We start from the raw sequence: 11,800 nt of genomic DNA, 5'->3' as shown, positions 1-11,800 counted from the left end.
TGTGGACCTGTGAAATAAAACATCATCATCAGCTGTGGAGATGAAATCCGAGCAGGTGCGCGGTGTCTCATGGGACTTTATTTTGAAACGTCCCCTCAGTGGACTGTCTGTTGTGAGCTGGTTGGCCTGACAACGGAGGAGGAGGGAGGAGCTTGTCCACTTGGGAGACCAATGACAGCACAGGTAGCAACAGGTGAGCAGAGAACACACACCTCACACACACACCTCACACACACACACACACACACACACATACGGAAACACAGCGTGTAGGAAGAGGCGGCTGCGGAGCTGAGAGGCTCCTGGGACTGACTGCCTGCAGATCCTGTCTGACATGACGGGCAACTAGAGAAGCGAGGACCATTTCACCGCCTCGGAGGACAAACTACAGCACAGCCGCTTTGTTTGGATTATTACCGACATAATTACAGAAAACAGATTAAATATCCCTCTGATAAGGACTCAGAGAGTGTGTGTGGTGAGTTCGTGTGACTTTACAGCTTTAATACATTTACTGGAGGTGTGAAGAGTCGCAGCAGCCCTGCAGGTTCCTGTTTGTGCTGTATTTACATGGAGTTTTGACCTGGTGCTAGATTATTGATCTGCTGCCCTGTGGAGTCTTCCTCCTCCTCATCTTCCTCCTTCTGTGCAGTAATGTTTCTGAGATAGTTTTGTCTGATTAGTGTCATTCCACACCACAGCCCACAGGAGGATTGTTCCGCTGTAATACGCAGGTTAATCCCTGAGCTGCTGCTGACTGCACAGGCACCATGATCAACTCGGAGGGCCTGCGGCCGGCCACGTCCGGCAGGAAGCCCCTGGGCAAGCTCGCCTCCCGGCTGGAGGAGGTGAAGAACCCGTGGCGACAGGTCTCCACGCTGGAGCTGAGCCACAACGAGGCGGCCCGGCTGGCGACGGACGCGCTGCTGGAGCACGGGGAGAAGGAGTACCGCAGGGTCCTGAACGAGGAGCGGGAGCTCAACTTTCTGTCCCCGCTGGAGATCCGCTACATCACCCAGCATGCGGCCAAAACATGCGGCTCCGAGAGCAACGGCATCGGCCCCAACGACCGGGACTTCGGGGACGGAGACGCCGTGTCCGAGCTCACCTCCGGGACTTACTTCCCCATGATGTCCGACGAGGAGCCGCCGATGCTGGAGCTCGGCTGGCCGGACACCCCGTCCAGGTACGGACCGTCGGAGACGCAGATCTACTTCCAGAGGGACAAGTCTCATAATGTCAAAGACCTCATCAGGTCCCTCATCAACAAAGCCAAAAAGGTGAGAGGACCCAGTGTGTATTTATGATGTGTAGTTACAGTGTGTATCTGTGACCTCAGGGGGTCAGGACGTGAGAGTAACTTATTACAGTGTGCGTTGATTTAACAAAAAGAAACAGGAGGCTGATATTAAGGATAAGGAGAAAGAGTTGAAGGAGGACAGTACACCTGATATCAGACATCTGTATAACCTTACACTCAGACACTAATATATGCAAATGATGAGGGACTGTTCGTTACCTCTGAGGGGGGAGGGGTGGTGCAAAAAGGGGGAGGCATGTCAAATAATTTTAAGCGCTGGGGAGGGACCTGTGTTTTTATTTCAGCTTTTTAACCTACCTAAAAACCACTGACATTGCAGTCTGGTAATACTGACCCTATAAAGTTGTCATGTTTAATTCTACATATAGAATTTAATGTGACAACAATCGTGGGAGCGAGACACTAAATAAATTAATTCAGAAAGGTGCAAAAGACAATTTTAAAAAAAACCCTAATAAAAACAATACATAATTTAATTTAGTGTCTGCTGATTTTAAGTGTAAAGGTTAATGAGAGATAATAAATAGTTACCAAATGATTAGGGACTGTTTGTTATTTATGATGGGGGGAGGGGTGGTGCAAAAAGGGGGAGGCATGTCAAATAATTTTTAAAGCGCTGGGGAGGGACCTGTGTTTTTATTTCAGCTTTTTTTAAAAAGTATTTGGAAATAATGGACATCACTGATACTACAGTCTTGTAATACTGACCCTATATTATATATAGTTTAGTTTTTTTGTAATTTTTACAACTATTAAATTTATTTTATTTTGCGTCTAACCTACGATCGATGTCACATTTAATTCTATAGGCCTATTTGAGAATTTAATGTGGTGGTGGGCGAGACACAAAATAAAATAAATTAGAACGGTGCAATAGACAGTTAGAAAAAAAATGAAAATAATACTCATAAAAACAGTATGTAAGTTATGATTTACAAATTGAATTAAAGGATTACAAAAAACAAAAGTTAACAGAATTACAGGACTGCAGTATCAGTGGTGTCTCTTTCTTTAATGTGTTCACACCAAACTCACATTGCATTTCTCTTGCCAGTTTGAACATTAGGATATTTTGTGTTGACTCGCTTCATTCATGTCAATAACTCCGTCATACACGTGTGAAATCGCTGAATTGATGAATGAACCTCAGCCGGTGCATCCTCAGCGTCATACGTCCCTGGAAGATTGCGCTGAAGTACAAAGTTTTCAAGTCTCGCGAATAAGCGTATGACGCAAAAACGTGCTACTCACTTATTTAGCGCCGCTTAACTCACGTATCCATCTTGCCATCCGACAGGAATTCATGTCTGATCGTATCTTCACATTGACTTTACGTGTAATTCAAATTGTTTTATTTGCGCCTGGTATGAACACAGTATAAAAAAGGTTATCATATCGCATAACATTTCTGAGCACACTGTCTTGGAGAATAGTGAATTTTCTCCAGAGTCAGATGGTGTAGGAGGTCTTTAATCCGTCGCTTAAAGGTTGAAAGTTTTCCTTTCGTTGAAGCAGTATAAGGCGTAGAGCTAGAAGAGATAACGAGTAAGATGTTTCCATAGATTCTGCAGGTTTGTAAGGCATGTTTTCTTTAAAAATCACATAAATTATACCAGTTCTCTCAGCCAGACACTGTAAAAGTAGAAATTATCATTGGATTTTCAGATTTCCCACGGCCCTTGGACTCATCATGTGCGAGAACGCTTCGATCAGAAAAGAAAAACATTACCAAAGCAGAGTTTAAAATTATAATATTTTGTCAAAATCAATTTATTCTACGTTTCATTTAAATTTGGCCAAAACTAAACAAGTTGCAGGAAATTAACCAGCATGCATGACGACAGTGTAAAACCGAAGCCTTTTCAATACCAGGATTTTGTCTTCACCCCAGCCACCCTCCCAACAAGTAAAGAACAGTCCCTTCATGAATACACTTTGTGGAGCCTTTCTTGTTTAATCTTCTTAAAAGCCCATATTGGCCGAGCAGATTCATGTATATGAGTGATAAATAAACACTAATCAATCTGTTAATCAACAGCAGAATAAAAGTCAAGCACACAGAGTTCTGTACTGAACACATTTTTGCAGTTGCAGACGCTCCTCAGCTAAAAGACTTTATACTGTAGTCTAAGCTGACAGAATCATTCACTAGATGTTGGATAAGAATGGCCTCAACAATAGTAGAGTGGTTAAATGTTTTGTCATCACTTTATGAGTTACTCCAGTTTATTATAGCAGTCAACAATGAAAGAAAAAATTTAAGAGTGACATAGAGCCTCCATCACTATTTATCAGTTTGTGCAGACGTAGCAACATTACAGCGCTCCCTTATTAACAATATGATTTCTTTATGATGGTTTTTGCTCAGGAGGATGTGTGTGAATGTTTCTGTGTGTGTGCAAGGTGATTTTGCAACGTCTCAACTAATCTTGGAGCCAGTCGATGTCTGATGTGCAACTTAGACAACTGTGAAATGGAAACGTGAAGCCTCCAGTGTATGCACGTTGATCAATCAATCAATCAGTTGAAGAAACTTTATTCTTATAACACCTGTGTTTAGGTCAGGACTTAGCTACATGTGACTCACAATCCGATAACAAGAGAGTATAAATATAAACCAGGAACATTTGAGACAAATGCACATGAGAAATCATAGAAGTGAAATAATAAAACTTGAAAGAAGAGTGTTTTTAACTGTCTTTGCAGCGACACACAGGAGACGTCTTGTTTCCAGCAGTTAAACCTTTGACATGATACTAATGTCAATAAGGGACAAGAGTCACAGTGTGTGTGTGTGTGTGTGTGTGTGTGTCCTCACACGTCATGGTAGTGTTGGTTTCCTGACAAACAACATGATAAAGAAATCATTAGGGTCTCTTACTGTCAGTTGGGTATATTTTGTTTTTCACCGTTCCACCTGAATGCCTTCATTCCTCCCTCCAGTGGTTTCCACTTGGTTTGCTTACAAACAAATGCAGCAGGCCCGAGCAGGTCCGTCTGCCTGCTGCTGTCGTGTTTGATCAGCTCTTATCTCTGAGCGCCAAGGCTGGCGGCCCGCTCTGTCACTCATTCAGCAGCTGACCTCGGGTCATGGATCGAAAAAGTTTGACTCTCTAATCGCTGGCTTTGTGAACATGGATGGATCCTGTCTCTCGAGTCACTTCGTGTCTTTGAGGAGCTTTTTTCTTTGTAGTCATTTTGCAGCCCAGTCACAAGAAGGAAATGTTGGCATTGTGTGTTTCTGCACAGCATGAATACGTTTCATTTACAAGACAAGAGATTTGACTTTGTCATCCGGAGGTGGAGCTGATGGTGTCACCCAGGGGAGACGACTGTCAGACTGCAGACCACTGTTGAAAACCAACAAACAACCAAACCAGTCATGATACAGTGAGTCATCGCTGTGTTTCCAGCAGCTTTTTAGGCACAAAAAGTGGTTGTTTGTTGCAGACATTTCTCTGTGCCCCCAGACTGAGTAGTTAAATCCACAACATGATCTTTTCCTAAACAGAACAGAAGTGGGTTTTGTGCCTAAAGCTGACGACACACTGAGCAGCGTGTTGTTGAAAAGTATCTGCTACATCACAACGTGAAAATGTCATGTATATGTGGTTTATAGACTGACCTGTGACTGGGCTGCATGTTGTGTTTCTCCGTAGTCATTTTATATCTCTGTGATCATTCGCTTCTCCATGTAGACGTTTTGTTTCTCTTTGTAGTTGTTCTGTGTCTGTTAGTTGAGGTAGTTTGCAGCCTTTGGTTGTTATTTTGTATCTCCAGTAGTCGTCTCTTTTTGGTAGTTTCTTACTCTTTGTAGTCCTTTTGTGTCTTTGTGGATGTTGTGTGTCTTTCTGTACTTGTTTTGTGTGTGTCAGTTGTGGTAGTTTGCAGCCTTTGGTTATTTTGTATCTGGAGTAGTTGTCTCTTTGTGGTATTTGTGTCTCTTTGTATTCGTTTTGTGTCTTTGTGGACATTTTGTGTCGCTTTGTAGTTGTTTTGCACACCTTCTGTAGTTGTTCTGTGTCTTATTGTGGTAGTTTGCATCTCTTGGTTGTGATGATGTGTCTGTGTAGTCGTGTCTTTGTGGTAGTTTGTGTCTCTCTGTAGTTGTTTGCTTTACTGTCCGACACGATATGTCAACAGTCACTCCAAATGGTCCTGTGTCTGGTACACCCATTCAGCGCTCCATCGTTGGGCTTGGCAGCCACTTTGGATTAATGGAACTAATGGATTTGAGTTATATGCACAGTTATCAGCTCTGTGATCTGCAGCAGTTTGTTCACAAATTCTAACTCAGATTCTGAGTTCATGGAGAATGTTGGCAAATTGTCTCATGATCACTAAACTGACCACACAACAGCTAAATAAGCAACACAGCCGGTTTATTGGCAGACAGTCCAGCACACGCTGCATGAGTCACCTTTCCACAGACACTTCCTCTTCTCTGTGTCTTGTTTTATATGCATGATGGCCGAGTCTGCCGACTCAAATATGAAACAGTTGTACCCACTATAAAAGACATTTGTACCTGTTCAGTTCCTCCAAGACATACTCTAGAAAATATAGAAATACAACAAGTTGGAGGAGCTGCTGTCTCAACATGGCAGCAAGGGACTGATCTTTACTTATCGGTGGGGGGGGGGGGGGTTAGCTGGGGTTTGACTTCTGTTTTACCCTCCCTACTGCTACAAATATTTTATTCTACTTGGACCTTCCTGAGTGACTGGTGAAAATGCCTGACCCTCCCTCCACCATAAATGTGTTATTAGATTTTTAAAACTTACCCTTTGATGTTTGATAGTTCAGAGTTAAAAGTTGAAGACGAGACCCTGGAGATCCTGCACGCTGGTTAGTTTGTGGAGATGGTTAATTTCTGGCTAATTTTGAAATGACACATTGAATAGAGTGACTTTGATGTAGTTTTACTATTTCATGTTCAGATTTGCTTTTTTGTGACGGAAGCATTCGTCACACAAAATGTGTCCAAATGTCATCGGAAATTTCAGAACCCAACGATAATTTCCGTTTTTACAGTTTCAGGCTATGATAAATGCAGCCTGCTCTCATTTCAAAGATGAACTCCGCTTTGTCGGTAATTTCGGATACCTGATGCCACCATCTTTCATGGTGTTATGATACCCGCTGGATGGCGTGAGGTTGAAACACTGCCGGTAACGACGTATTGCAAGAAGCTGGAAAGTCCAGATAGGGCGGACAGGTAATGGAAGAAACAGCAGTGTTTTCTTTAAAGATCTGTGTTAAAATGATACAAAGAACAACCATTTAAATTTGTATTCCTCTCCCCAAGCCAAAATAAAAACCATAACTCCCTCTTCAGTGCTTTAAAGAATATTTGACTTGCTTCCCCCTTTGCACCACCCCTCCCCCCTCTTAAGTAACAAACAGTCACACTGAGCTCCTTTTCACGTTTGTGCAGAGTCAGCAGGTTTCAGATCAAATGACACTCTGTCTGACTGCAGCTCGTCAGTCAGTGGATACAGCTGATTAACAGCTGATAGCAGAGCTGCACATTTGTTCACTCCGCTCATCTGAAGTTCACTCGTTCACAAGATTAGAACAAAGAAGGAGCTTTGACTCCTGTTCTGTTTCATCAAGGTGCTTCCAGTGCAGTGAAGGAGATGCACAGTGAGGTCAACTGGCTTCAGCTTTCTTTCCACACCATCAGTCTGTAGCTCTGACAATATGCAGCACTCACCTGATGGACAAACGTGTATTTTGTGCACCCAAGTAGATCTCTTAATTAATTTGTCTTTGCTCAGATGAAAATATTTCCTGTGTGCACCAACTGATCTCAAACTGATCAGTGCTGTCATTCAGATTTTCTTCTGTTGCTTGTTTTAAACAGAAAACCTGTGACTAAAGAGTTAACTGCATCTGAAGTAGGGCTGAACAATATGTCAAAAATGTACCCTTACCGCGTTATCGTCTATCGCATGTTTTCCTGATATCGTGCAGCCCTAATCTCAAGTGCCTGCAATTGTTCTTAATTATGTGTTATTCATGTGCACACAGGGGCATAAATATAGACAGTGCAGGCAGTGTGATTGCACTGGGGCCCCTGGGGTGGAGGGGCCCGTAGAGAGAGCGAGCCCTTGCAAGATAAATGATTAAAAAAAAAAATATTATGAATTTAAAAATGGTGCCATTTGCTATATATGTCCTTATTAAAGGAAACCCTTCTGCGTCATGGTTTTATTTAATTTTTTTTAAATAGTCGGTAGCTGTCAAAACAAAATTATATACTTTTAACAAAATATAAGCTATGAGATCTATAGATATACTTTAAAAAACTGTTCGATTAAATGATGAATTTCTTACTGTCTTTGATAGTTTTGTCAGATATGCAGTGATGATTGCTGGGTAATATGTATGTTGATGTTGTCCGATTTGTGTGAAGACAATACATGCACAATAGCGTGCACTAGAGTCAGTCATGGTAGTGCGCACTGCGGCCTGTCATAACTTCCTTACACCAGTGTTTGCACGCCTGTGTGCATATGGCCGTGAGCATGAATATGTCTCTACATTTGCAGTCAAACTCATTCTTGGTGTGTGTGTGTTATATTAGACTTACATAATGCTGCCTGAAGGTACCTTTCATTTCTTTCCGATGCATGTGACTGAGTTTACTTGTTCAGTCAGATGTTTGCTGTTCATGTTAAATCTCTAGTTTTCTCCAGGAGCTCAAAGAGCCTGGTTTTAACACGAGCCAGTTTTTATTTGGTAGTCTGATTACTTGCAAATTTGTACCATTAAAGTAAAACATCTGTCAGGTCCTGCAGCCAGGAACTTTTTGCACCTGGACCACAGAACAGGTTAAACTTGTTCCTCACTAACAAGTTGTTACTTTGAAGCTTTAATTACAGGGTTTATAACTCAGTGATTTATTTGTTGCGGCCCACAATAATATCAGCGTTCACCGCCACATATTGATTTTCTATTTTTGGAGTTGGACCGTTCAGTCAGAGCACTGTTGGAACATTCGACACCATACGCCATACCCTACACTGTAGCCTGACGTGCACCTCCCCAGAAACGTAACTACATGTTGGGGCGACGCAGACCTCCTGTCTGTCTCTGTGAGCTGAAACCATTTCCCTCAGTGGAAACAAAGCTTTGATTTACTTTAATTTCACAGATAAGAAACAATAAATTGTGAAGACAATAAAGCCTCCACTAAAATAGCATTTTAAGTCTTGTGTGTGATTTATCCTGGCTTCATATGAGCAGAGGAAATCTCTGCTAGCTGCTAGGCTAATTTATACAATGTAAAATGCCATAGGCTTGTGCTAATAACGTTAGCATGTTGTATTTGTTTGGAAAACGTGTTTAGTATAAGACAGTTGTTTTGTCAGTGAACCTTGTGAGTTGTAATGGAGCCGAACTTTGTAACGTTACCTTTGTTAAATGTTGCTGTTGTCCCTGGCTTCTTATGAGTAGAGGAAAAGTTCGCTAGATGCTAGGCTAATTTATACAATGTAAAATGCCATAGGCTTGTGCTAATAACGTTAGCATGTTGTATTTGTTTGGAAAACGTGTTTAGTATAAGACAGTTGTTTTGTCAGTGAACCTTGTGAGTTGTAATGGAGCCGAACTTTGTAACGTTACCTTTGTTAAATGTTGCTGTTGTCCCTGGCTTCTTATGAGTAGAGGAAAAGTTCGCTAGATGCTAGGCTAATTTATACAATGTAAAATGCCATAGGCTTGTGCTAATAACGTTAGCATGTTGTATTTGTTTGGAAAACGTGTTTAGTATAAGACAGTTGTTTTGTCAGTGAATCTTGTGAGTTGTAATGGAGCTGAATTTTGTAACGTTACCTTTGTTAAATGTTGCTGTTGCTCCTGGCTTCTTATGAGTAGAGGAAATCTCCACTAGCTACTAAGCTAATTTATACAATGTAAAATGCCATAGGCTTGTGCTAATAACATTAGCATGTTGTCTTGTTGACAAGTGTTTGTGAATGCTGCGAGCTATAGTGAAGCTGATTTGTGTATTTGTGTTTGAAATTGTTGCTGTTAAGCCATGTTTAATGTGTGTTTTGAATCAACTCAACTTCACACTTCAGCACTTCACAGAAACTCTGCCACCAACTAATGTTTTGGAGATGTAACTGCAGAGTGACACAGACACACCACCGCACAAGTAGCCTATAAATGCTCACAACGGTGTAGGCCACGTGCAAAGGCTCTGCATAGAGCTGACACACAAGTACAAATAAATGAGCATGAATGAACCCTAACAGCCCCAAACCCCCAACATGTTCAATCAGCAGTGATGTAAAACCAAAAAGTATCATCCTCTCACATTTAAGAGGCTGGAACCAGAGGATGTGGGGCAGTAAAAGTGTCTGTCAGATCATTTTTCTCATCAGCTGCAGTGGTTTGCTCCTGTTTCCACAGGAGCCCACTGAGGCATTCACACGCAGTCTGACAGTGAAGTTTTTGCTGAATCGTGCCTGTGAATCAGACCTGTAAACCCGACAGTGTTCGTGCTGTGCCATGAAGAGGCCCACACTCTTGCTAACGTCTCCCATGTCTCCCTGCTCCTCCAGGTGATCGCGCTGGTGATGGACGTGTTTACAGACGTGGACCTGCTGTGTGATCTCATGGAGGCGTCCAACAAGCGCAGAGTCCCCGTCTACATCCTGCTGGACGAGAAAAACCTCGACTACTTCACGGACATGTGTGCTGCACTCGACATTCAGAATTCACACATGAGTGTAAGTACTGAGTTTCACTTGTGTAACTTCTCATGCAGAGAACTTTTCTAGAGACGAGGACACAGTGTTCACACTGACTGAGTTAAGCCTCAGGTGCAGAGACAGGAAAGATCTGATAAATTTCTGCCTAAACAACTTTATGCAACCCAATGGCCAGAAGAATGTTGGCACTGTACATTCATGTAAACCACAGATAAGTTACATTTGCGTGCTATTATGTGAAAGTTTCCCATACATTACTTTATTTGTGGTGTCCCATCACAGTTAAAACGTCATCATGTTTAGCACCACACTGTCGGGGCTCAGAGCACACCCAGAGCAGAGACAGAGAGGTAGAATAGCATTGGAAGTGGAACTTAACCGTGCTGGGTCAAAAAGTTTGCAATCACTCGCAGCAGCTGCTCCTCTCGGATCTGATCAGCTATGACGGCTCAACAAATCAATTACTTCAATTCAGTTTAGTAGAACTTTATTTATTCCACAGGAAATTCTTGTGCGAGAGAATGCTTCAGTTACAGCAACACAAATTACAGTAACAACAATTAATTTTCACAAACTAGGAGCAACCAGGATAACCAGTGGGTTCCCAGGGTCAGGGTCACACACTGGGCATAGTGTTTAAAACAATAGAGAATTAAGTATCAGAATATTCAAAAAACATACAAGATATAAAGTGTTTAAGGGGCAAAAAGCAAAACACAGTGGCTAATAGAGTAACAGCAGGAGTGGGATAAGAACTAGAGTTACTAAAATTACTAAAATGATAATCAACATTATGTTGTATATGATTGTTACCTGCTCAAAGTTCAAAGCCAGCATCTGTGATGGCATGGAGGTGTGTTAGTGCCCATGACTTCACATCTGTGAAGGCTACATGAATGCCAATCTGGAAATCCATCGGTAAAAATAAAATAAAATAAAATAAAAAAATTATTATTTTTTTTCTTCCTTTACCTCTGGAGGCACAGCCCGGAGTTTTTCGACTAACGGAAGTGCAGGGGCCTCGGCGATCGCTCACGCCCTTCACTTCTGGCGGTGCCCCCAGGGAATCGCCGTGTTGTTTACAAATACTTCGGGTAGAAAACCAGCAGAGTTTAGCTATATATATGTATATATCACATTTTTCACGTCACTATATCACCGTGTAGACTAATCTGATGTTTGTTAAGTCTATAAACACAATGACAATAGTAACAAACGTTACTATTTCTGTGTGCACGTTTTGTAATTAACATGGTTATCGTAGATTAGCTGGGCTAACCTTTAGCTGTTAACGTTAGCCGTTAGCGGTGTCTGTAATAACCATAGACTGTATAAAAATAAGGTAATAACTCAATAATCGGTACGTGAAAAAATATTTTTTCCAGCGGATAACTTAGTTACAACATGATCGAGCTAGCAAAGCAGTTTTGTGTTGCTATGTGTGGTATTTATTCAGTTATGGGAAATCACGATGTCTAGAAAGCATCAGTGGCTGCAGCTGTTAAAAGCCTCCTGTTGCCGGATACGACGTGAAACTACTCCAGTTAGCTCAATCATGTTGTAACTAAGACATCCGCTGGAAAAAAAAAAAAATTTCACGTTGACGAGACAGCGTTTTGGGTGGAGTGGTCGCTATGGATGCGGAGCTTGCTGTTTCTGTAGGTACACATTTCCTGGGGACACCTGCACGTCTCGGCCCCGCCCCCTCCATTGTGATTGGCTAAAGCGCAGCATCGTTCAAACTCCTGTAGTCGTC

At 42.0% G+C, this 11,800-nt stretch overlaps 1 protein-coding gene across 3 annotated transcripts in view; it reads left to right on the top strand.

The window, feature by feature from the left end:
* The first annotated feature begins 200 nt into the window (after positions 1-200).
* fam83c (family with sequence similarity 83 member C) overlaps positions 201-11,800 on the top strand; it is a 32,237-nt gene continuing 20,637 nt past the window's right edge. Inside the window, exons 1-3 of one of the 3 annotated variants that reach the window (XM_033627143.2) lie at positions 203-478; positions 702-1,280; positions 9,895-10,062. In XM_033627143.2, coding sequence (XP_033483034.1) covers positions 771-1,280; positions 9,895-10,062 — 678 coding nt within the window. In that variant the 5' untranslated portion in view covers positions 203-478; positions 702-770. Of the gene's footprint in view, positions 1,281-9,894; positions 10,063-11,800 lie in introns of all 3 variants that reach the window. The other 2 variants (XM_078171902.1, XM_033627142.2) reach the window with 2 other exon arrangements.

The sequence above is a fragment of the Epinephelus lanceolatus genome, chromosome 1 (genome assembly GCF_041903045.1).
Source record: "Epinephelus lanceolatus isolate andai-2023 chromosome 1, ASM4190304v1, whole genome shotgun sequence".
NCBI classification, from domain to species: domain Eukaryota; kingdom Metazoa; phylum Chordata; class Actinopteri; order Perciformes; family Serranidae; genus Epinephelus; species Epinephelus lanceolatus.
Note: the sequence above shows the minus strand (reverse complement) of the source record. Positions and strands in the feature narration are given on the sequence as shown.